The 26,547-nt window shown below is 48.4% G+C and overlaps 1 protein-coding gene across 3 annotated transcripts; it reads right to left on the reverse strand.

Moving 5' to 3' along the window:
- Positions 1 to 3,383: 3,383 nt before the first annotated feature.
- Positions 3,384 to 24,774, reverse strand: LOC136622014 (uncharacterized). 3 transcript variants are annotated; one of them, XM_066597975.1, is made up of 5 exons: positions 24,497 to 24,774; positions 7,875 to 8,249; positions 7,244 to 7,501; positions 5,446 to 5,609; positions 3,384 to 4,339 (listed from the first exon to the last, which is right to left on the reverse strand). In XM_066597975.1, exons 1-5 carry the CDS (start codon positions 24,549 to 24,551, stop codon positions 4,295 to 4,297), a joined length of 897 nt encoding a protein of 298 aa, XP_066454072.1. In that variant the 5' UTR covers positions 24,552 to 24,774; the 3' UTR covers positions 3,384 to 4,294. The 3 variants fall into 3 exon arrangements, with proteins under 3 accessions (XP_066454072.1, XP_066454073.1, XP_066454074.1); XM_066597976.1 differs by lacking the exon at positions 24,497 to 24,774 and adding an exon at positions 21,850 to 21,991; XM_066597977.1 differs by lacking the exon at positions 24,497 to 24,774 and adding an exon at positions 19,839 to 20,037.
- Positions 24,775 to 26,547: the final 1,773 nt, after the last annotated feature.

Genomic DNA, 26,547 nt, shown 5'->3' on the forward strand with positions numbered 1-26,547 from the left:
CTACCGTCTCTAGCCCGGCAGCCACGGAGGTGTTACAATGTTGTGGGGGCTTCCTGTGACCCCCTTGTGTGTGCGGCCAAGCATTATCCTGCTGGAAGCCGCCATGAGAAGAACACATGTGGCTGCAGGATGTCCTGAACATATCGCTGAGCTGTCATTGTCCCTCGTACCACTACTAGGGAGTCCAACTGTTGTATGCGATGGCCCCCCCAGACAATCACACCAGCAGGGGGCAGGATTGAGGCGATCACCCCAAGGTCTTCAGACATGAACACGGTCGTCATCAGCGCCAAAACTAAGCCTGGATTAATTGCTGAAGACAATTCCCTTCGTAGCGGCCGGTTTCATCGTTCATGGCGTCACTGCAATTTAAGGTCACTGGGTGTCGGAGGCCGTACATTTATATGAAATGTCCTTCAGCCAAGTGCCTGGAAATGGTTCAGACAGACACAGGGATGTAACAATGGCGCCCCCTGTCTCTGGATGGCTGACAACAAAACAGTTGAAGCTGATGGTGCTTGTCGGATGATCAGACGCTCCTCTCTACTGGTGGCCTGTCAGGGGTCCTGAGCCCGGTCACCTTGTGTGCCCCCATCCCTTGGTCCCAACACCTTCTAAGAGTCTGGTCACACTCCTCCCTACTGGTGGTCTGTAGGGGGTCCTGAGCCTTGTCACCTTGTGTGCCCCCATCCACTGGTCCCAACACCTCCCAACAGTCTGGTCAGACGCTCCTCTCTACTGGTGGTCTATAGGGGGCGTCCTGAGCCCAATCACCTTGCGTGCTCCCATCTACTGGTCCCAATACCTCCTAACAGTCTGTTTAGACACTCCTCTCTGCTGGTGGCCTGTATGGGGCGTCCTGAGCCCGGTCACCTTGTGCCCCCATCCACTGGTCCCAACACCGCCTAACAGTCTGGTCAGACGCTCCTCTCTACTGGTAGTCTGTCGGGCGTCCTGAGCCCGGTCACATTGTGTGCCCTCATCCACTGGTCCTAAAACCTCTAAACAGTCTGGTCAGACGCTCCTCTCTACTGGTGGTCTGTAGGGGGCGTCCTGAGCCCGGTCACCTTGTGTGCCCCCATCCACTGGTCCCAACACCTCCAAGCAGTCTGGTCAGACGATCCTCTCTACTGGTGGTCTGTAGGGGGTGTCCTGAGCCCGGTCACCTTGTTTGCTCCCATCCACTGCTCCTATCACCTCTAAACAGTCTGGTCAGACGATCCTCTCTACTGGTGGTCTGTCGGGGGTCCTGAGCCCGGTCACCTTGCGCACCCCCATCCACTGGTCCTAACACCTCCTAACAGTCTGGTCAAACGCCCCTCTCTACTTGTGGTCTGTAGGGGGCATCCTGAGCCCAGTCACCTTGTGTGCCCCCATCCACTGGTCCCAACACCTCCTAACAGTCTGGTCAGATGCTCTTCTCTACTGGTGGTCTGTAGGGGGTGTCCTGAGCCAAGTCACCTTGTGTGCACCTACCACTGGTCCCAACACCCCCCTAGTAGTCTGGTCAGATGCTCCTTTCTACTGGTGGTCTGTCGGGGGTCCTGAGCCCGGTCACCTTGTGTGCCCCCATCCACTGGTCCCAACACCTCCTGACAGTTTGGTCAGATGCTCCTCTCTACTGGTGGTCCATAGGGGGCGTTCTGAGCCCGGTCAACTTGTGTGCCCTCACACATCCACTGGTCCCAACACCCCCTAACAGCCTGGTCAGAACGGCCCGGTGGGGGACAATTTATTCATATGACCATCTAGCTTCTCACACCCCAATAATGCGCCCCCCTCTCGTAACGGGGTGAAATCTCTTTTCTGCACCGTAGAGGCGTCTAGTGGCCAACAAGCTCTACAAGCGGAAGAAGAGGTCACTACACACAAGGAGCCTCCGAGAGCCTCTTATAGGCCAAGCGGGAACCAGTTTTAGGGCCTCCAGTGACGGTTCATCTAATCACCACAACTCTCATCATCTACAGATCTGCCTGAGATGGAGCCGCAGGACGGGTGTTACAGGCCAACGACAGCTTCTTCTGGGGTCGGCGTGGACATCGAACAGATGTAGCAGCAATGTTTGTGTCCAACATAATAGTCGCAGCCTCTCCCGTTTGAGACGCCCATCAGCTCTTCTGTCGGGTCGGCCGGACGTTTTTGGACCTGAAGCCAAGATTTTGCATCGTCTGGAGCTAGGAGGAGCTGATCTTCATACTCTCTGGTGCCGCCGTTCAGCCTCTTCCATTCGTCTGGGACTAACGGTTTCAAAGTCTGAGTTCCCAGAAGAACCCCCTGCGATGGGAGCGAAGCCCCCCAAACACTTCGTCCTGAATGACCTCCGTTGTTTTTTTCCCTCCACTCTCGTTGTGAGACGCCCAGATATCCCATTCTCCTGATTGGGTTCATTCACATTTGCGTTGTTGCCCTGCATGGCACCGCGATGCGGAAAACACCTCCCAACATCTCCTTCCTGTTCGCGCTACGGCCCGTTGCTCGCAGCGGGGTCGGCGGCAGACGCAATAAAAGCAATGGGGGAACTAAAGCCGCCTGGCATGCAGGGGCTTCACATGGTGGGGAGCGTGAGATCAGGGCATGGTTCACCAATATGGCCGTGCTCAGCCTGAAGGAGGCCTTCTGGGGCGCTCACACGGCGTATGCGTATTTATGTCCGTAAACACGTAGTTGCTTGCGCTTCTCTGCTTTTGGAAATCCTCTGCGATAAGTGTTATTTATGAGAGTAAACCCGCATTTTGAGCCTAAATACGCAGGTTTCCTTCACATTTGCGCACTTCCGCTCGTTTAATGAGCTTCTAGTGTCATTTGCTCGCAGATGCGACCGGACGCCTATATTTTCACACTCTCACATCACGGGAATGAAGTCACTGGTCTCTGCTCGCTGCGCAGCACTTCTGTTTGGCATTACTGCTTCTCACAGGCCCCGGCAGACCCCTCATGTTATGGTCTGGCGTCCAATTGCCATGGCAACCCATTGGCCCACCGCGATTACATTCCTTTGTGGACCATTTACATGCCGCAATCTGCTTTGATCTCCGCATGTAAGGGGTTAACAGTGGGCGGCTGGCTGCCAGTCACGCTGTGGATGGCACGGGTTCTGCTTCCGAGTCTGTGGCAGCCATCACACGCAAACTTACCTCCATTTTCAGGATTGGTGTCCCACCCAAGGTGTAAGTTTACGTCCTGGGGCGGGTAAGGGGTTAATGCACTTCTCTCTGGTGACGCCAGCAGCTTTGGATGCGACCGGAGTAGAACTTGATATATAAGACATCTAAGCATCTTAGTGGTGAAGTCACATTCTGCGGCCGTCAGTGACGTGTTGGGCCGCGGCCGATGTTTTCTGCGGTGCAGTGAAAACGTGTCGGGGACACAAAAATAAATATTCGTACTGGGGAAAATAAAACTTTATTTAACAAAACGAACAAGAAAACCATTTTCAGTACAACTTTCACAATGTTCATTTCTGCCGGAGGTGAAGAACACACAGGAACGGGCCCTGCTGCGGCTACTCCACACAGAAATGGCGCAATATGGCGGCACCTGCTGTATCCTGCGCGGCCGTCTATCTGGTAGGTCAACGCCCATCCCCCACTAGACACATTACCCTGAGTGCAGACAATGCAGTAAGAAACTATGAAGAGTGCGGCGCCTCTGTGATGTCACTACTGTACGCACGAACGTGATTATTTATCCTCAAGCCCCCCCCCCCCCCCCCCAAATCTTGTGGACACTAGAAAAATAACGGATCAACCGGAGTCTGAAATGAGCCAGTCGGACAACTGGGCGGGACTAGGAGTGATCTTACCCCTGACGAACACTAAATATGGCGCGTCTGATGGTCCCGGCGTTGGGCGCATCTATAGTGGCCCCTTTAGGAGCCCCCGCTGTATTATTGGCGGCGGCTACTTTTGGCCTCTTGGAAGTCAATCTCAACATAAATACGAAAACATTAATAACGTTTTTGGCGCGATCCATGGCGGCGTCTTATCTGCAGCTCCATCAGCAGCAGGGGGCTACGGGGGTTCACATCATTACCCCACAATGCGCTGGAGGGCGCCGATCGCAAACATGACTAAAGGCAACCGCTAAAACCACGCAATGGAGGCCAAACGTGCCGACGGGGGCGGGGCTTCCATAGTAAGATCCATTTTGTGTTTCGTTCACCCAAAGTCCCCCCAAAACTGTGGGCAGCCCCCACTAAAGGCACAGAGAGATCGCAGCTCTGTCTAGCTGCGCCCGGTGTGTCCACTACGGAGAGGCGTTGTGTGCGAGGTAAGGCTCCGGGTGGCGCGGGGGGCTAGTAGCTGTACAGCGAGAGCGGCGTGTCCTCCATCATGTCGTCCTGCAAGGGAGAGAGAAAGTGTATCAGTGCAGAGCAGGACAAGCGGAGGAGATCTCCACTCACTGACAGCAAGCAGGGATCTGAAAATGGCAAAATGTATTAGAAACCTCCTAGGAGTTGTTTGAGGGTCCTGAATGATGAGTTTCCTGGGCGAGTTCTGTGCGTTGTGAGATGCGCAAAACTCGTACAGGAACAGAGCTCGCTGTTTGCAGCGCTTTCCTCTCACAGTGATGCTGTAAGAAGGAACGATGCGACATTTCTTGTCCTGCGAGATTGCAGAAAACGCGCCAATTATTTGCTTTAGTTGGGAGCCGCCAACACGCCGCGCACAAAGCAAATAGGCGCAGGCACCCGAATATCCGTTATCAGGTGACATGGCGGCGCGATCGCTGCAGCAGGAGAGCGGCGCGTATCTAGAGATCCGAATACGAGGTCCAGACACATATAAAGCTGCTGGCGGTGCGGACGCCGCGCTCCCACATTAACCCCTCACCTCACCTGTGCTAAAGCAGGTATGTGGGGCTGAGCGCGGGCACCAGGCGGGCACTAGCGGCCCAGCAGTCCTGGTGGCGGTCGGTGCTCTGGTGATACTGTTTGTCTTTAGTGAATTGTATGTTCTACTTTCATTTATCTGAGTGAACTACAAGTAGCAGCAGTCCTGCTTTGTCTTTTAAATGTGGACTTTAATATTGATCAGGGTCTCCGGACGAGCTGCTTCCCTGTGGAGGGGGCTGGAGGGGGTTAACAGCGGGGATCAGTGCTCTCCCCAATCTTGCTGTTGCAGCAGGGGACCATCCAGTCGGCTGCGGAGGCTGTGCCATACTCAGGCTTACATCCTGCTGCAGCGAGTACCAGCCACCCGGGACGTAAACTTACATCATACAATGTGATGGGGTTAAAAAAAAAGCTGGAAACTGTCAGCAAGCTGCTGGTAACGGATCTGCGTCTCTATATTGACTGCACTGAGTGTCTACATGAGCTGCACCGCCCCAAGGCCCGTGCAAAATCAGAACTACAACCCGAAAATCAGTTTCTAAGCTCCGTCAGCAGCTGACATGCTGATGGTTTCCTGAGGCTGGGGACCCCGCACGCTCTTCACGTCTTACCATTGGGAGATCCTGCAGGCGTCTGAACTCGGTGCGGCTGTTCCTTTTCTTATATCGATGGAAACCGACTACAACCACCACCATGACCACCATGATGGTGAAGATGGAGACGATCATGACGAACAGCGGGTTGGAGCTGCTCCGGGAGTGGTAATCTGCAGGACCTACGAGGGGAACACGACAGCAGGCAGAGGTTCAATGCATAAGGCTGCCGACCCCATCTACAATCCCCACAAACTGCAGATATATTCAACAGCTTCAGAGCTGAAATCTGTCAGTATTCCCTGCTTGTTCATGGGCTGCGGAGAGTTTACTCTGGGGAAATACATTCTGAGAAGCATTTCATTCTGTAGAAACAAACTGCTCCCCCCCCCCCCCCCCCCCCATTAAAGAAGCTCAGGTAAGTAGTTAGAAGGTGTCTATCCACGTACAGTAACAACCAGCAGAATAGTGAGTGCAGCTCTGGGGTATAGTACAGGATGTAACTCAGGATCACTACAGGATAAGTAATGTATGTACACAGTGACTCCACCAGCAGAATAGTGAGTGCAGCTCTGGGGTATAATACAGAATGTAACTCAGGAGCAGTACAGGATAAGTAATGTATGTACACAGTGACTCCACCAGCAGAATAGTGAGTGCAGCTCTGGAGTATAATACAGAATGTAACTCAGGAGCAGTACAGGATAAGTAATGTATGTACACAGTGACTGCACCAGCAGAATAGTGAGTGCAGCTCTGGAGTATAATACAGGATGTAACTCAGGATCAGTACAGGATAAGTAATGTATGTATACAGTGACTCCACCAGCAGAATAGTGAGTGCAGCTCTGGAGTATAATACAGGATGTAACTCAGGGTCAGTACAGGATAAGTAATGTATGTACACAGTGACTCCACCAGCAGAATAGTGAGTGCAGCTCTGGGTATAATACAGGATGTAACTCAGGAGCAGTACAGGATAAGTAATGTATGTACACAGTGACTCCACCAGCAGAATAGTGAGTGCAGCTCTGGAGTATAATACAGGGTGTAACTCAGGATCAGTACAGGATAAGTAATGTATGTACACAGTGACTCCACCAGCAGAATAGTGAGTGCAGCTCTGGGGTATAATACAGGATGTAACTCAGGATCAGTATAGGATAAGTAATGTATGTACACAGTGACTCCACCAGCAGAATAGTGAGTGCAGCTCTGGAGTATAATACAGGATGTAACTCAGGGTCAGTACAGGATAAGTAATGTACACAGTGACTGAACCAGCAGAATAGTGAGTGCAGCTCTGGAGTATAATACAGGATAAGTAATGTATGTACACAGTGACTCCACCAGCAGAATAGTGAGTGCAGCTCTGGGGTATAATATAGGATGTAACTTAGGATCAGTACAGGATAAGTAATGCATGTACACAGTGACTCCAGCAGCAGAATAGTGAATGCAGCTCTGGAGTATAATACAGGATGTAACTCAGGAGCAGTACAGGATAAGTAATGTATGTACACAGTGACTCCACCAGCAGAATAGTGAGTGCAGCTCTGGGGTATAATACAGGATGTAACTCAGGGGCAGGACAGGATAAGTAATGTATGTACACAGTGACTCCACCAGCAGCAGAATAGTGAATGCAGCTCTGGGGTACAATACTGGTGCTATATGTTACAGAGTAGGCAATTCTGGTCCTAAAGTCAAGGTTTTCAACTCTGACTTAAACTGATACACTGTAACAATCGCTCAGCTGTAGGTCGGGACTGGACATCCTCTTATGAACTTTATGTGATGAAGCCCCTGGACTCACCTTTGTCATCCTCTACTTTTAGCACGGCCGACCCCCTCTGCACCTCGGCCCTGGTTGTGTACGGTGTGGCGGTGCTGTTCGGTTCGGGGGAGGTCACCGTGGTGGTAATGAAGAGGCTGGTGGTAACCGCAGATATCAAGGTGGAGTGTAAAGACATGGAGGTCGTCGCGTAGGGGGTGGAGTCATTGCTGGGCAGTGTCCTGCCTGCTGCGGTCGTCCTGAGGGTGGCCAGGAGTGAGGGCGTTTCAGTTGCAGCGTCTGCAGAGGGCGAGAAGAGGAATCATACAGAACGCGGCACTGCAGCTGATAACTGCGAGAGAGGGATGGTATGCTACATGTAATAGACCTGACCGGCCACTAGAGGGTGGCTGGATGTAGCACAAAGCCTCGGCATTGCTGACTGTTTCTACCAACAGAAGACATCAGAATCTTCCGTCTCCCCTTAAGCGACAACTTACTGGTGGTCTCCATCTGTGCATCGTCACCCCCAAACTTCTACTGATGCCTCTAGTGGTCCACTGAGTCCCACGGCAAGGGCTGCCAGACTGGACCTTGAGAAAAACCATCAACCTGACCCGACTGCTGACAAGGGGGCAACAGGACCAGGGATCCAAGGGGAAATATCACTCACCGGCCGTCATGCTGTTTGCCGCAGGTGGTGGCTGGGTGGGCAGAGGGGGCGGGGTGGCGTTGGCGCTGGCTGTCTCATTGCCGTCAGTCGGAGGGAGTGTCTTGCTGGGGTCATGCGTCGTCTCATTGCTCGCTGCGGTGGCGTCTTCTAGGTCCGCAGTAACATTCCCACCTGCACCATCGGATTGTAGCATGCCGACCGAGGGCGAGAGCGAAGGGGCGAGCGGCTCAGTGACTTTCTCATTACCTGGAGCCTCAGATGTAGCGTCTGGAGGTCCCGAGGCCCCAGAGCTGACGCTCGAATCTGGGAAGTCTGCAGAACTGACAAGGAGTGGACTAGAGGTGGCCACGGGGCTCGTCTCCTCCTGAGCACCTCCTGCAAGAAAACACATCAAATGACAGGAGGAACAACTGAGGGACGCACTGTGCAGGCAAATAGCATCGAAGGCTCTCTGCTGTCAGCCACTTCAGGTCAGGGAGAGGCCAACTACAGAACCCAATCAACTGCTCCCTGTTATCAGCCATTTAGGGCTGGTAAGAAACTGGATCTTCAAAGGGATGACAGAAAGCGTAGAAACCTCCCGGCCCCCATATTCAGCTCTGCGAAAAAGGCTAAAGACGGTAAAGACCCCCCCCATCACCCCCCACCCACAATCCACTGCTACCTGCCGCTGCACCCTGGAGAAACCCTCTGCAGAACTGCAAGGTAAAACTAACAGCGACGCAACATACAGCTGAGAACACCGCCCCCCGCAGGACATTATCAGGGAATGGCGCAGTAAGACCATATACAGAAGGACACGGACTGTAGTCACTACCGTCCACCGACACAACGACCAACGGCAAACATCTGCACTCAGACTAGATACATCCCCTCCATGATCAGCATAACAGTATTATAGTAGTTATATTCTTGTACATAGGGGGCAGTATTATAGTAGTTATATTCTTGTACATAGGGGGCAGTATTATAGTAGTTATATTCTTGTACACAGGGGGCAGTATTATAGTAGCTATATTCTTGTACATAGGGGGCAGTATTATAGTAGTTATATTCTTGTACACAGGGGGCAGTATTATAGTAGCTATATTCTTGTACATAGGGGGCAGTATTATAGTAGTTATATTCTTGTACATAGGGGGCAGTATTATAGTAGTTATATTCTTGTACACAGGGGGCAGTATTATAGTAGCTATATTCTTGTACATAGGGGGCAGTATTATAGTAGCTATATTCTTGTACATAGGGGGCAGTATTATAGTAGTTATATTCTTGTACATAGGAGCAGTATTATAGTAGTTATATTCTTGTACATAGGGGGCAGTATTATAGTAGTTATATTCTTGTACATAGGGGCAGTATTATAGTAGTTATACTCTTGTACATAGGGGGGCAGTATTATAGTAGTTATATTCTTGTATATAGGGAGCAGTATTATAGTAGTTATATTCTTGCATATAGGGGGACAGTATTATAGTAGTTATATTCTTGTACATAGGGGGGCAGTATTATAGTAGTTATATTCTTGTACATAGGGGGCAGTATTATAGTAGTTATATTCTACATAGGGGGCAGTATTATAGTAGTTATATTCTACATAGGGGGCAGTATTATAGTAGTTATATTCTTGTACATAGGGAGCAGTATTATAGTAGTTATATTCTTGTACATAGGGGGCAGTATTATAGTAGTTATATTCCTGTACATAGGAGGCAGTATTATAGTAGTTATATTCTTGTATATAGGGGGCAGTATTATAGTAGTTATATTCTTGTACAGAGGGGGCAGTATTATAGTAGTTATATTCTTGTACAGAGGGGGCAGTGTTATAGTAGTTATATTCTACATAGGGGGCAGTATTATAGTAGTTATATTCTTGTACATAGGGGGCAGTATTATAGTAGTTATATTCTTGTACATAGGGAGCAGTATTATAGTAGTTATATTCTTGTACATAGGGGCAGTATTATAGTAGTTATAGTCTTGTACATAGGAGGCAGTATTATAGTAGTTATATTCTTGTACATAGGAGGCAGTATTATAGTAGTTATATTCTTGTACATAGGGGGCAGTATTACAGTAGTTATAGTCTTGTACATAGGGGGCAGTATTATAGTAGTTATATTCTTGTATATAGGAGCAGTATTATAGTAGTTATATTCTTGTATATAGGGGGCAGTATTATAGTAGTTATATTCTTGTACATAGGAGGCAGTATTATAGTAGTTATATTCTTGTACATAGGGGGTAGTATTATAGTAGTTATATTCTTGTATATAGGAGCAGTATTATAGTAGTTATATTCTTGTATATAGGGGGCAGTATTATAGTAGTTATATTCTTGTACATAGGGGGCAGTATTATAGTAGTTATATTCTTGTACATAGGAGCAGTATTATAGTAGTTATATTATTGTACATAGGGGGCAGTATTATAGTAGTTATATTCTTGTACATAGGGGGCAGTCTTATAGTAGTTATATTCTTGTACATAGGGGGCAGTATTATAGTAGTTATATTCTTGTACATAGGAGGCAGTATTATAGTAGTTATATTCTTGTACATAGGGGCAGTATTATAGTAGTTATATTCTTGTACATAGGAGCAGTATTATAGTAGTTATATTCTTGTACATAGGGGGCAGTCTTATAGTAGTTATATTCTTGTACATAGGGGGCAGTCTTATAGTAGTTATATTCTTGTACATAGGGGGCAGTATTATAGTAGTTATATTCTTGTACATAGGAGGCAGTATTATAGTAGTTATATTCTTGTACATAGGGGGCAGTATTATAGTAGTTATATTCTTGTACATAGGAGGCAGTATTATAGTAGTTATATTCTTGTACATAGGGGCAGTATTATAGTAGTTATATTCTTGTACATAGGGGGCAGTATTATAGTAGTTATATTCTTGTACATAAGGAGCAGTATTATAGTAGTTATATTCTTGTACAGAGGGGGCAGTATTATAGTAGTTATATTCTTGTACATAGGAGGCAGTATTATAGCAGTTATATTCTTGCACATAGGGGGCAGTATTATAGCAGTTATATTCTTGTACATAGGGGGCAGTATTATAGTAGTTATATTATTGTACATAGGGAGCAGTATTATAGTAGTTATATACTTGTACACAGGGGGCAGTATTATAGTAGTTATATTCTTGTACATAGGGGGCAGTATTATAGCAGTTATATTCTTGTACATAGGGGGCAGTATTATAGTAGTTATATTCTTGTACATAGGGCGCAGTATTATAGTAGTTATATTCTTGTTCATAGGGGGCAGTATTATAGTAGTTATAATCTTGTACATTAGGGGGCAGTATTATAGTAGTTATATTCTTGTACACAGAGGCAGTATTATAGTAGTTATATTCTTGTACATAGGGGGTAGTATTATAGTAGTTATATTCTTGTACATAGGGGGGCAGTATTATAGTAATTATATTCTTGTACATAGGGGCATTATTATAGTAGTTATATTCTTGTACATAGGGGGCAGTATTATAGTAGTTATATTCTTGTACATAGGGGGTAGTATTATAGTAGTTATATTCTTGTACATAGGGGGCAGTATTATAGTAGTTATATTCTTGTACATCGGGGGCAGTATTATAGTAGTTATATTCTTGTACATCGGGAGCAGTATTATAGTAGTTATAGTCTTGTACAGAGGGGGTAGTATTATAATAGTTATATTCCTGTACATAGGGGGCAGTATTATAGTAGTTATATTATTGTACATAGGGGGCAGTATTATAGTAGTTATATTCTTGTACATAGGAGGCAGTATTATAGTAGTTATATTCTTGTACATAGGAGGCAGTATTATAGTAGTTATATTCTTGTACATAGGAGGCAGTATTATAGTAGTTATATTCTTGTACATAGGGGGCAGTATTATAGTAGTTATATTCTTGTACATAGGGGCAGTATTATAGTAGTTATATTCTTGTACATAGGGGCAGTATTATAGTAGTTATATTCTTGTACATAGGGGGCAGTATTATAGTAGTTATATTCTTGTACATAAGGAGCAGTATTATAGTAGTTATATTCTTGTACATAGGGGGCAGTATTATAGCAGTTATATTCTTGTACATAGGAGGCAGTATTATAGTAGTTATATTCTTGTACATAGGGGGCAGTATTATAGTAGTTATATTCTTGTACATAGGGGGCAGTATTATAGTAATTATATTCCTGTACATAGGGGGCAGTATTATAGTAGTTATATTCTTATACATAGGGGGCAGTATTATAGTAGTTATATTCTTGTACATAGGGGGCAGTATTATAGTAGTTATATTCTTGTACATAGGAGGCAGTATTATAGTAGTTATATTCTTGTACATAGGAGCAGTATTATAGTAGTTATATTCTTGTACATAGGGGGCAGTATTATAGTAGTTATATTCTTGTACATAGGGGGCAGTATTTTAGTAGTTATATTCTTGTATATAGGAGCAGTATTATAGTAGTTATATTCTTGTACATAGGGGGCAGTTTTATAGCAGTTATATTCTTGTACATAGGGAGCAGTATTATAGTAGTTATATTCTTGTACATAGGGAGCAGTATTATAGTAGTTATATTCTTGTACATAGGAGGCAGTATTATAGTAGTTATAGTCTTGTACATAGGGGGCAGTATTATAGTAGTTATATTCTTGTACATAGGAGGCAGTATTATACTAGTTATATTCTTGTACATAGGAGGCAGTATTATAGTAGTTATAGTCTTGTACATAGGGGGCAGTATTATAGTAGTTATATTCTTGTACATAGGGGGCATTATTATAGTAGTTATATTCTTGTACATAGGGGGCAGTATTATAGTAGTTATATTCTTGTATAAAGAAGACAGTATTATAGTAGTTATATTCTTGTATAAAGAAGACAGTATTATAGTAGTTATATTCTTGTACATAGGAGGCAGTATTATAGTAGTTATATTCTTGTACATAGGGGGCAGTATTATAGTAGTTATATTCTTGTACATAGGGGCAGTATTATAGTAGTTATATTGTTGGACATAGGGGGCAGTATTATAGTAGTTATATTCTTGTACATAGGAGCAGTATTATAGTAGTTATATTGTTGTACATAGCAGCAGTATTATAGTAGTTATATTCTTGTACATAGGGGGCAGTATTATAGTAGTTATATTCTTGTACATAGGGGAGCAGTATTATAGTAGTTATATTCTTGTACATAGGGGGCAGTATTATAGTATTATTTTTATATAGAAGTCTATATTCTTCTGCATAGGTTTCGTGCATGGCCCCTTCCCCCTCGCTTTTTAACACTAACAGCGTATTGGCACATGAGAGGGTCAAAACAGCTACACCATTATTAACATCGAACGCTTGCAGTGACTCCTTATACACATTATATATATGGCCCTTAGCTGGCCCCTTTGGACTGAACTTGTGCAGATAGGAAATAGTGTGGTACACAGATGACGAGTTGTAGGGATATTCCCGGATGCTCACCGTACTGTTCACCCCCCTCCTTCCCCATGAAAAGCGGATTGTGCGCGGCGGTCGCTGCAGGACGCTCTGCTCCGGGGTCACTAGATGGGAACGTGTTAATAATAGACACACACTGCTCCATTCATGCGAGCGGCCGGGTAAACACACAGGAATATCCTGCCCCCAACCACAAGACACTGCACCCTTTCAGCTCTGCCCCGTGCCAAGGAGGAAAGTGCGCCAGCTATACAGGACCCTATAGAGTGGGATGCGGACGAGGAGAGGGGGCGCCGCACCTGAGAAGGAAACAAGTCTGAATCCGAAGTCTGAAGTACAGCAAGAGCAGCACAGAGGAGGTCAGGAAAGCGCTGATCTGATGGGGGGGATACAGGCCAGCGTCACATGGGGGGGGGGTGCGTTTACGTATTTGCACACCAAATACTTGTGCGCAGAAAATAGAACTTATTGATTCCAATGGGAGCGTTAGTGCGTGTATTTGGTGCGTACAAATCAGTCGTGCAAGATAAGGGCACAGTAGGCGCTATTATTGTACGCAGGGAAAGAAGACGTCTTGAACTCCTTACACTGATTGGCCATTCCATCGGTGCGGATCCTTCTATACGCGCAATTGTGCAAGACTTGTATCGTAAAAATGCCGTAGCGCACGGAATTCCGCACTCGATGCACAAATACGTCTCCGCCCGTGTGATACTGCCCTACGAGCTACACAGCGGGCGGATCCTGTATTTATGAGGGATATTTCAGGACCAGCATGATCTTATGGAGGGTCCGAGATTCCTTCCTACCGGCACGGAGTATTTCAGGAGTAAAGCCCCTAGTGGCAGGAACACAACCCTCGCAGCACTGAGGATGTCAAGAGTAAAGCCCCTAGTGGCAGGAACATGACCCCCGCAGTGCAGAGGATGTCAGGAGTAAAGCCCCTAGTGGCAGGAACACGACCCCCGCAGCGCAGAGGATGTCAGGGGAGGACGGATCTTATGGGACGTCGCAGACGGAAATGTAAGAAATGTGGCCTGAGAGGCACAACCCGCACACAAGACGTCTTCCAACTGGGTGTAACACAGTCCATATTAACGCATTTCGAGGCCGCGGCTCCTTCAGAATGTCCGTAAAGCGCGCCAGTAAGTCAAAGATAGAGAAGATGTTGGGTCTTTCTTCTTTTTTGCTCCATCATAACGAAGAATAAGATCTCTACAGACGTGTCACAAACGCCGATCGCCAGGCCGAAAGATAGAGATTAGGGCTAAACCACCGCGGAACGTGTAACGGCCTCAAAAAACGGACACTCAAAGAACGCATGAATGAAGGGCTGCAGGCGGAGGAAATACAGACGAGTCAGAATGCCACGAGCAGAATATACGGCCAATAATAATACAACGAGGTGTGTATAACGAACGGCGCAAATTATACAAGATCGCGGAATTCTGCCTCAAACTGGTTTTTGTTCGGAACGTCTTGAATATTTTCGGTTCTTCTTTGTTAGTTTCTTATATTAATGGCGGCAGATTTCGCTTGCGGTATTCAGACTCGTATGATCTAACACTCTGCCGCCCCTCATTCATGCGCTCCTAGGAGCATACGTTTTCTGGCGCAGAAAATAAAAACAAAATACTGGTGGCCAGCGCATGACAGCGTGCGCGAGATACGCTGCCGTGCGCATGACAGCGTGCGCGAGATACGTGCGCAAAATACGCTGCCGTGCGCATGACAGCGCGCACGAGATACGCTGCAATACACGGCGATAGTCCGTGTCACTGTCGATTCCATAGCGAAAAAACACTGCGTGACGGCGGCACATTTTACGCTTACGGCCGTAGGAGCCGGTCTTAATATTGACCGTTTTTAATTTCTTATAAAATAAGAACGGGGATGCGTCTGAAAATGGCGCCCTTACACAATGTATCACGTATGGCCAGTGTATCGCAGCGTATGGCGATGTGTAGGACGCATGCCGTGATCCATTTCTCGTGCGTATCCACCCGCAAATGTGCATGGAACAATAAGAGTCCATCGACTTCATTCACCCCGCAGCCGTGCGACGCACACGTAATACATGGTGGGATCTTGGTGGTGGACATGAGCCCTAAGAGGTGCATAGTGGAAGGAGGCGCGTGCCGGCAGCGCAGAGGATTTCAGGATGTCCAAACCATGTGGGAGGAACGGGATCCCCCAGCAGCGCCGAGCACTTCAGCAGATGGAGGTGTAGATCTTATGGGCCGTCTCAGACCGAGCGCCACGAGGTAGTAGGAGCTGAGCCCCCGCAGCACGGAGGATGTCAGGACAGTGGGTGTGGATGTTGTAGGCGGAGCCTGTACACGGGAGGACCGGCGCTTGTGATGAGACGGCGAGCGCCGTGTACGTTTAAAAACGTATAATTAACTGATAAAAAGAGAAGCTGCACGGATGTAGCAGAGTGGAGGCGGCGCAGGAGCCGGTGTCACCTCAGGAATGTATCACTGCCTATAAAAATCTGAGGTGTGAAGAGGTTTCTGCAGCAGAAGATAAACGCGCCGAGCCGCGAACTTCACACACATCCTTATATAATTTGCACCTCGGCGGTCGTGTGACCGAGGCGGGGAGCTCCAGCGAGCGCCAAGTCACATATGGAAGCAGATTCCCAGGAAGGGCCGCGCCGCAGCCGCTGCTCCAGACCCTAATAGGAAGAGCCCAGCGCTCCTGTGTGACGCACGCCGAGAAGACGATATAAATATTTGTACAGGCAGATCAAAGACAAGTCTGGATCTAGACAGACAGAGAAAAAACCGACACCAAACCCCGCGACACCGGGGGGCCGTCTGCTGCCAGGGTTACAGAAATGGGACAGGCCCCTTCTGGGAATAACTTATCTCATGGATGCCCTGAAGGACCCCCAAATACATCAGTCCATATATGTAATCTCTGGAGGTTATAAGAGGAGCAGCTGATAGCACATATATGATGCCATACAATTGTAGAGTTGGAAGGGACCTCCGGGGTCATCAGGTCCTCTGGGGTCATCGGGTCCTCCGGGGTCATCGGGTTCAACCCCCTGCTCAGTGCAGGATTCACTAAATCATCCCAGACAGATGTGTGTCCGGCCTCTGAAGACTTCCATTGAAGGAGAACTCCTCACCTCCCGTGGCAACCCGTTCCACTCATTGATCCCCTCACTGTCTAATATCTAATCTGTGTCTCCTCCCTTTCAGTTTCATCCCATTGCTTCTAGTCTTTCCTTGTGCAGATGAGAATAGGGCTGATCCCTCTGCACTGTGACAGCCCTTCAGATATTTGTAGACCGCTATTAAGTCTCCTCTCAGCCTTCTCTTCTGCTAAACACTCCCAGAACCTTTAACTGTTCCTCATAGGACATGATTTGCAGAACGCTCATCATCTTGGTAACTCTTCTCTGAACTTGCTGCAGTTTGTCTATGTCTTTTATAAAGTGGGGTGCCCAGAACTGGACCCAGTATTCCAGATGAGGTCTGACTAAGGAAGAGTAGAGGGGATAATGACCTCACGTGATCTAGACTCTATGCTTCTCCTAATACATCCCAGAATTGTGTTTGCCTTTTTGGCTGCTGCATCACACTGTTGACTCATGTTCAGTCTATGATCTATTAGTATACCCAAGTCTTTTTCACATCTGCCATTCTGTATGTGCTTTTTTTTCATTTTTCTTGCCCAGATGTAGGACTTTGCATTTCTCCTTGTTAAATACCATTCTGTTAGTCGCTGACCACTGTTCAGGCTTTTCTAGATCTTTTTGAATCCTCTCTCTCTTCCCTAGTGTTAGCTATCCCTCCTCGCTTTGTGTCGTCAGCAGATTTGATCAGTTTCCCATCAATTCCCTCCTCCAGATCATTTATAAACATGTTGGCCAACACTGGGCCTCGGACAGAGCCTTGTGGTCCCCACTTGATACATTCTTCCACTTGGATGTGCAGCCCTTTATGACCCCTCTTTGAGTACGATCACTCAGCCAGTTGTGGATCCACCTAACAGTTGCCTTGTCAATCCCAGATTTGGTCATTTTTTCAATTAGTATGGTATGAGATACTTTGTCAAATGCTTTACTAAGGTCAAGATATACTATATCCACCGCATTTCCCTGATCAACCCAGTCGGTGATTCTGTCATAGAAGGAAATTAGATTCGTCTGACATGACTTGTTTGTTACAACCCCATGCTGGCTCTGGTTAATTACTCCATTCTCATCCAAGTACTTGCACACATGCTGTTTAATAATCTGTTCAAAGATCTTTCCCGGTATAGAAGTCAGGCTCACAGGCCTGTAGTTTCCTGGATCCACCTTCTTCCTTTTTTGAAGATAAGGGCAACATTTGCCCTTTTCCAATCTTCTGGGACTTCTCCTGTTCCCCAGGAATTTTCAAAGATTATGGCGAGTGGTTCAGCAATTACCTTCGCTGCTTCCTTTAGTATCCTAGGATGTAATTCATCTGGACCCTGAGACTTGGATTCATGTAAGTTAGCTAAGTGTTCCCTCACCATCTCTCTGCTTACAGATAGCCTGCATTCTTTTATTCCCCCAATAGCACAGGGAGGATCAGCTGATGCTAAATCTACTTTCTGAGAGAAAACAGATACAAAATAGAAATGTAAAAGTCCACCCTTCTCAACATCATTCTTAAAGGGGTTCTGACATAAAACATTTTTTTATGCTTTAACAGCCGTTGTTCCCTGGTCTGCCTAATGGACACAGGGAACCCACGATTTTTGGCTGTTAAAACATAAAAACATGATACTTACCTTGTGTTCTGTTGTTGTTGTCATCAGGGAGGTCATCTCCCAGCAGGCTCTCTTCTTCCTGCACCAAGGTCCTGCAAAAATGCTGCCATGCTAGCACTGTAACATGGCAGCATTACAATGGGATAGAGTATTGCAACAAAGTAATGTAAGGCTTACCGTGAGGTCCCCCGCTCATAGATGCCGCTGTTGGCCGCTGCCCCGCTCAGAGCTGCCGTTCTCCGCGCTTCTGCTCTATTGCTGTTGCTCTCCCGCTGCCAGCTCCGCGCTTCTGCTCCTCCGCCGGCACTGTCAGATTCCTGGCGGCTGGTCCTCCAGTGAGAGCTTGAGTGCGCTTCTCCGCCACCACCAGGAAATTCCGCAGAGGTGGAGGGGGGGGGGAAGGCCGCCGCCGTGTTCTTCTGCACTCTGCGGCCGGCCCATAACAGTGTCTGTCACTCCGGCCCCTCAGTCAATAATACCGGGATTGCGCGCATGCGTAGTGGAGAGGTGCCCTCTGACAGGAGTCAGGACGGGCCAAGTCTCCACTGCGCACGCGCAGAATCTCCGAGTTCAGCCAGGATGGACGGGGCGCCCACAGCAAGCACTGCTTGTGACGTGCTTGCTGTGAGCGGCCCGTCCGTTCACCTCGGAAGTGGCTGACGGACGGAACAGAGCAGGAAGCGGTCATTTTGACCGCTCCTGCTCTGCTTCTACAAGCCGCAGATGAAGATGCCAGATGGAGGGGACATGCCTGGTGATCGGTCCTGGCCAGGCAAGGTGAGTACATTTTTTTTTTTTCATGTCAGAACCCCTTTAACCAATTCACCATTTTCATCCTGTAAGGATTCAACAGCTGCTTGGACTTTACTTTTGGTTTTGACCCCCAAATCCTTTTTTATTGCTTTTGGCCTCTCTTACAAGCCTCAATTCATTATCACCTTTATCTTTTCTGACACTTGCCCTACAGTTTCTGCAGACCCCATTATATTCTTCTTTAGATATTCCCCCTCTTTCCATTTGATAAACATATTTTTCCTCCTCTTTAACATGTGTACAAGTTCTGTGTTCATCCATCCTGGTGTCTTTAAATGCTTCCCATTCTTCCTTCTTTTAGGGATTGGTAATGATTGTCCTTTGAGAATCTCATTCCACAATATTTCCCAACCTTCTTGGACATTTCTGTCCTTACGAACATCCGGCCATTGGATTCTCCCTCTTTCTGAGATCATTAAAATCTGCCTTTCTGAAATCCAACCTTGAGGTCTTAGTCTTCTCAGGTCTTCCTCCCCTTGTTATCCAGCAGCAGCTGATATCACATATATGATGTCTCAGGAGGTTCTATCAGTACTGGAGCGTTATAAGAGGAGCGGCTGATATCACATACCATGACATTACTTATCAGACTCAGTGCTGCCCTCTTCACCCACGGTGCTCTCTGAACATATAGTTGTTCCCAGCCTGCGGAGCTGACAATCTTATCACCTCCATGGCCGCCGTCCCAGAGTTTCTATAATTTAGGGGTTATTTTCTATCATCTAGGGATTCCGTGAGGTTTATAAAGCGCGACGGAAGATCGGGCAGAGTGGGGGAGGGGTTGTTGGGGCTGGCCCTTTAAATGAGATTGTATTGAAATCTTGGAGAATTAGCGCCGGTCTCATACGTGACGCATTTCCATGACCTGGATTTTACACGGATCCTTTGTACCGTGACCCAGTTCAGGAGGACACCAGAGACCTCTCACCTCCTTGCACCATGGATTTGGCGCGGCGTCAACGAGCTGGAAGCGGATGCCATTCCTGGGAGGTGCACTGCGCCAACCCAACGCCGCCTTCCTCAGGGACACACGACGGGAGCGCTGCTCCGCTCCTGCGAACGCTGTCACTTCCAATGTCCATCTCACGTCAGCCCATAAATAATGTATCAGCCTCAAACCGGGGCAAATCTCCGCGGCAACGGGCAGAAACCGCACTTAAAGGGCGAGAAAAGGAATATACCTCAGTATGAGAGAAGACGGACAGGTCAGGACAACCAGAGTATCACACAGGAGGGGATTAGATACACAGCTCAGCAGACAGTATCACACAGGAGAGGATTAGATACAGCAGACAGTATCACACAGGAGGGGATTAGATACACGGCTCAGCAGACAGTATCACACAGGAGGGGATTAGATACACGGCTCAGCAGACAGTATCACACAGGAGGGGATTAGATACACGGCTCAGCAGACAGTATCACACAGGAGAGGATTAGATACACGGCTCAGCAGACAGTATCACACAGGAGAGGATTAGATACACGGCTCAGCAGACAGTATCACACAGGAGAGGATTAGATACAGCAGACAGTATCACACAGGAGAGGATTAGATACACGGCTCAGCAGACAGTATCACACAGGATAGGATTAGATACACGGCTCAGCAGACAGTATCACACAGGAGAGGATTAGATACACGGCTCAGCAGACAGTATCACACAGGAGAGGATTAGATACACGGCTCAGCAGACAGTATCACACAGGAGGGGATTAGATACAGCAGACAGTATCACACAGGATGGGATTAGATACACAGCTCAGCAGACAGTATCACACAGGATAGGATTAGATACATGGCTCAGCAGACAGTATCACACAGGATAGGATTAGATACACGGCTCAGCAGACAGTATCACACAGGATAGGATTAGATACACAGCTCAGCAGACAGTATCACACAGGAGAGGATTAGATACACGGCTCAGCAGACGGTATCACACAGGATAGGATTAGATACACGGCATCACACAGGAGAGGATTAGATACAGCAGACAGTATCACACAGGATAGGATTAGATACACGACTCAGCAGACAGTATCACACCGGATAGGATTAGATACACAGCTCAGCAGACAGTATCACACAGGATAGGATTAGATACACAGATCAGCAGACAGTATCACACAGGATAGGATTAGATACATGGCTCAGCAGACAGTATCACACAGGAGAGGATTAGATACACGGCTCAGCAGACAGTATCACACAGGAGAGGATTAGATACACAGATCAGCAGACAGTATCACACAGGATAGGATTAGATACACGGCTCAGCAGACAGTATCACACAGGAGAGGATTAGATACACGGCTCAGCAGACAGTATCACACGTGAGGATTAGATACACGGCTCAGCAGACAGTATCACACAGGAGAGGATTAGATACACGGCTCAGCAGACAGTATCACACAGGATAGGATTAGATACACGGCTCAGCAGACAGTATCATACAGGATAGGATTAGATACATGACTCAGCAGGCAGTATCACACAGGAGAGGATTAGATACACGGCTCAGCTGACGGTATCACACAGGATAGGATTAGATACACGGCTCAGCAGACAGTATCACACAGGAGAGGATTAGATACACAGATCAGCAGACAGTATCACACAGGATAGGATTAGATACACAGATCAGCAGACAGTATCACACAGGATAGGATTAGATACATGGCTCAGCAGACAGTATCACACAGGATAGGATTAGATACATGGCTCAGCAGACAGTATCACACAGGTTAGGATTAGATACACGGCTCAGCAGACGGTATCACACAGGAGAGGATTAGATACACGGCTCAGCAGACAGTATCACACAGGATAGGATTAGATACACGGCTCGGCTGTCTTCCACAGAACAGGTAAGGTGACCATCCTGGAGGCTACTTGGTGACATTTCGGACATGTGGCGGCTGCGCCTCGCTGTCACCTTTCGTCCTTCTCATCCATATAGAAGCCTCTCGGGATCTCTGAACGCTCGTCTTGCAGCTTTGGCAGGGAGGTGTGAACTAAACCTTCACACCACAAACCTCCCGATATGTCATGGAAGCGTCGGCGGCCATGACGGGGGGAAGAGAGGGGCGAGAAGCCTCCTTGTAAGAACACGCAGACTTCTCGCCCGGCGGCGGCGGAGACACGATTATCCCGGCAGGTTGGGACTCGGACGAGCAGGAAACCTGCGACACGACAAATATGGTGCGAGGGCGACGGAAGCAACCGACCGGCCTAGACTGCTAATATCACGGGAGACCACCCGGCTGTAGGGGGCGACTCCAGGAGTGATGGATTGTGGGAAGTCGCTGCGGTCATCCCACACGTCTTCTCCAGTGTCAGACATTAACAGACCTCTGCGGGGCACAAAAAGATTCACCCCCGCAACAATGAGAAGGGGCCCCACAGCAGATGGCGGGGCCCGGAGCCGTAGAGGGACGGGGCTCCTACGTGAGATACAGGGGGGCAGCATAACATCCTACAGCAGCCACTGGAGAACTACAAGTCCCATCATCCACAGTCACTGGAGCACACCATGCTGAGACTTGTAGTTCCACATCTGCAGGAGCAGCAGGGCAATCTACAGGGATGCTGCCAGGCTCCTCCCTGTCACTAAAGCTCCTCCCCCTTTCTCCTGAGCTTCTGCCTATGCACAGCAGGCAATCTGAACAAGCAGAGCTGCAGTGCAAAGTATGAGGGACATGTCAGACTCCAGCAGCCCATGCAGTGGAGCTGGGGTAACTGAGCAAAGCTGCAGTATAAAGTAACAGGGGAGGGTCAGGAGGGACATGTCAGACTCCAGGTCTTACCTCGGATTCACACAATCTGGTTGTTGCGAGACGCACAAATCTCATGCGAATACGATCGCCATTCTTTTGAATGAAGTCATATCCAGCATTGTGGCGCAGAAAAAAAAATGGCGGCTTGTTCCCTCAGAACGCATCGTTGTCAACGGCGCCGGAACCCTCATCACACAACAAGGGGAAACACGGGCCGAAAGCAGTTATGGGAGGCGTCTGACACAAATGCCTCGCACCCGCGGGGACGGCGCACGAACGCGACATCGGGCCGAGTTTCATTATCCGATATCGCGCTTGGCCGTATGAAACAATCTTTAATGGAGAGGAGCTGCAATGTAAAGCAGAGGGAAACAAAGGGAAGATAATGTAGTGGAGCCGGGGTAACTAATCACAGCTTGGTCCTAAAGGAGCAGAGCTGCAGTGCAAAGTAGGGAGAAGGGAGGGTCAGCAGCCGGAGCCGCTGATGAGGCCGGAGGGGATTGTAGAGGAGCCAGAATCACTAATCACAGCTTGGTCCTAATGGATCAGAGCTGCAGTGTAAAGCATGGAGGAGGTTGTTGCTATAATTAGTATCGCTCTCTGGATACATAGTTGCGGTTGTGTCAGGGTTCGGGCTGCAGGTTCGCACACGCCCGATGCCCCTCGGTGTCCCGCGGTCTCTGACATGTTAACCCTCTCACGCCCGATGCCCCTCGGTGTCCCGCGGTCTCTGACATGTTAACCCTCTAACGCCCGATGCCTCTCGGTGTCCCGCGGTCTCTGACATGTTAACCCTCTCCCTACCGATGCCTCTCGGTGTCCTGCGGTCTGACATGTTAACCCTCTCCCTACCGATGCCCCGCGGTCTGACATGTTAACCCTCTCCCTACCGATGCCCCTCGGTGTCCCGCGGTCTCTGACATGTTAACCCTCTCCCTACCGATGCCCCTCGGTGTCCCGCGGTCTCTGACATGTTAACCCTCTCCCTACCGATGCCCCTCGGTGTCCCGCGGTCTCTGACATGTTAACCCTCTCACGCCCGATGCCTCTCGGTGCGCCATCTGTCTCTCCCATCCCCCGCGGACGTTTATGCGGTTGCATCGTTGACATAAACCGACGATGACGACTTCTCGATGTCCGCAGACTCGGGGCCGCGGCTCTTTATGTGACGAAACGCAACTTTTACTGCAATATGTCAGTGACGAAGGGTTAACGGGCGCCGCAAACCGGAAATCAGACCAATCCGTCCCACCTGACAACCGCTTAGTGGCAGCCGCAGAGTCCGCCATATTGGTTGTCACCGGCTTTCCCAGATACTGAGGCTGGCGGATAAGGGGTTAATGGGACACAAACAGTGAAAGTTGCGTGTGGGGGGGGGGGGCTTCCCTCTAGAGCCCTTCTGTTACCACTGAAGGGGTTAATCGCGAGGCTGATGATTGCAGTGCGTCAGGGGACTACAACTCCCAGCATCCCCACTCTGATATAAGCTGCTGCCCAGATTGGCCATGCTGAGGCTTGTAGTTCGTGCGGACAGAGGGCGGAGCTTCATGACTTCTCTCCCCTTTTCCTGCCAAGTATAAATTAACCCTGTCAGGACCACAAAGCAGCCGAATCATTAACCCTCTGAGTGCTGCAGCGGAGCAGAGCGGTCATGTGACTGCTGTCACTGCTGGTTAACCCCTTGTACACCACGCAGCAGTAACCCCTTGCATGCCACATCGGTATCCTGGTAGGTCTGACCTCATTAACCCGTTATACTCCAGCCCCCACTGTTAACCCCTTACACCCCTCACATGCCACACTCACCGGAGATCAGGCTGAGGAGCCCCAGCAGCAGCGCGCTCACCCTCCGGCCTCCCATCACAGCTGAGGAGCCGCCACGTGTGTCCGGGAGGCTGCTGTGACGTCACGAAATCCCCTCGACTATGACGTCAGGGCGCAGTTTGCACTCCAGTTACGTATTACAGGAGCCTCCTTCCGACCCGAGTGTGACGTCACGCTGATGCCGGCCCTGCGTGACGTCACGGCCGCCGCTTCGCTCCAGTGTGAACGGTACCAACGGCGACTAAAGACTGCTCTGTCTGGCCCCGCCCACTCCACGCTGATAGGACGAAGCACCACGGCAGACCCGCCCACTGCCCCACCCGGCCGCCTGATTGGTGGATTTATTATAGGGAGCAAAAGCAAAGTGAGAAACGTCCCAGAGAGTCCGAGACAGAAACTACCGGATGAGCAGGACCGGAGCCTCACTACAGATCACTAGATCACCGGAGCCTCGATACAGATCACTAGATCACCGGAGCCTCGATACAGATCACTAGATCACCGGAGCCTCGATACAGATCACTAGATCACCGGAACCTCACTACAGATCACTAGATCACTGGAGCCTCGATACAGATCACTAGATCACCGGAGCCTCGATACAGATCACTAGATCACCGGAGCCCCGATACAGATCACTAGATCACCGGAGCCTCGATACAGATCACTAGATCACCGGAGCCTCGATACAGATCACTAGATCACCGGAGCCTCGATACAGATCACTAGATCACCGGAGCCTCGATACAGATCACTAGATCACCGGAGCCTCACTACAGATCACTAGATCACCGGAGCCTCGATACAGATCACTAGATCACCGGAGCCTCACTACAGATCACTAGATCACCGGAGCCTCGATACAGATCACTAGATCACTGGAACCTCACTACAGATCACTAGATCACCGGAGCCTCAATACAGATAACTAGATCACCAGAACCTCACTACAAATCACTAGATCACTGGATCCTCAATACAGATCACTGGAGCCTCACTATAGATCACTAGATCACCAGAGCCTCACTACAGATCACCGGAGCCTCAATACAGATCACTAGATCACCGCAGCCTCAATACAGATCACTGGAGCCTCACTACAAATCACTAGATCATCAGAGCCTTGCTACAGATCACCGGAGCTTCAATATAGATCATTAGATCACCGGAGCCTTACTACAGATCACTAGATCACCAGAGCCTCACTACAAATTACTAGATCACCAGAGCCTCAATACAGATCACTAGATCACTGGAGCCTCAATACAGATCACTGGATCCTCACTATAGATCACTAGATCACCAGAGCCTCACTACAGATCACTGGATCGCTGGGTCCTCAATAAAAATCACTAGATCACCAAAGCATCAATGCTAATCGCCGGGGCCCATGTTCATGGCGGATTGGAAACCCAGAGCGGCGCTAGAGAAAAATGACCAAGTACGGCCACATTGTTCTTCCTCTGTACAAGTCACTGGTCAGACCACACATGGAATATTGTGGACAGTTTTGGGCGCTGGTACTCAAGATGCACATATCAAGCCAGAGCGGGTACAAAGGGGGCAACTAAAGTAATAAATGGAATGGGTGGACTACAATACCCAGAGAGGTTATCATACTGGGGGTTATTAAGTTTAAGAAAAAGAAGGCTGAGGGGCGCTCTAATAACTATGTATAATATATCAGGGGTCAGTACAGAGATCTCTCCCATCATCTATTATACCTAGGACTGTAACATGGGGGCGCTCTATTAACGAAGTATAATAGTCAGTACAGAGATCTCTCCCATCATCTATTATACCCAGGACTGTAACAAGGGGGCGCTCTAATAACTATATATAGACATATCAGGGGTCAGTACAGAGATCTCTCCCATCATCTAATATACCCAGGACTGTAACAAGGGGGCGCTCTGATAACTATATATAGACATATCAGGGGTCAGTACAGAGATCTCTCCCATCATCTATTATACCAAGGACTGTAACAAGGGGGCGCTCTAATAACTATGTATAATATATCAGGGGTCAGT

Source organism: Eleutherodactylus coqui, chromosome 3 (genome assembly GCF_035609145.1).
Source record: "Eleutherodactylus coqui strain aEleCoq1 chromosome 3, aEleCoq1.hap1, whole genome shotgun sequence".
NCBI classification, from domain to species: Eukaryota; Metazoa; Chordata; class Amphibia; order Anura; family Eleutherodactylidae; genus Eleutherodactylus; species Eleutherodactylus coqui.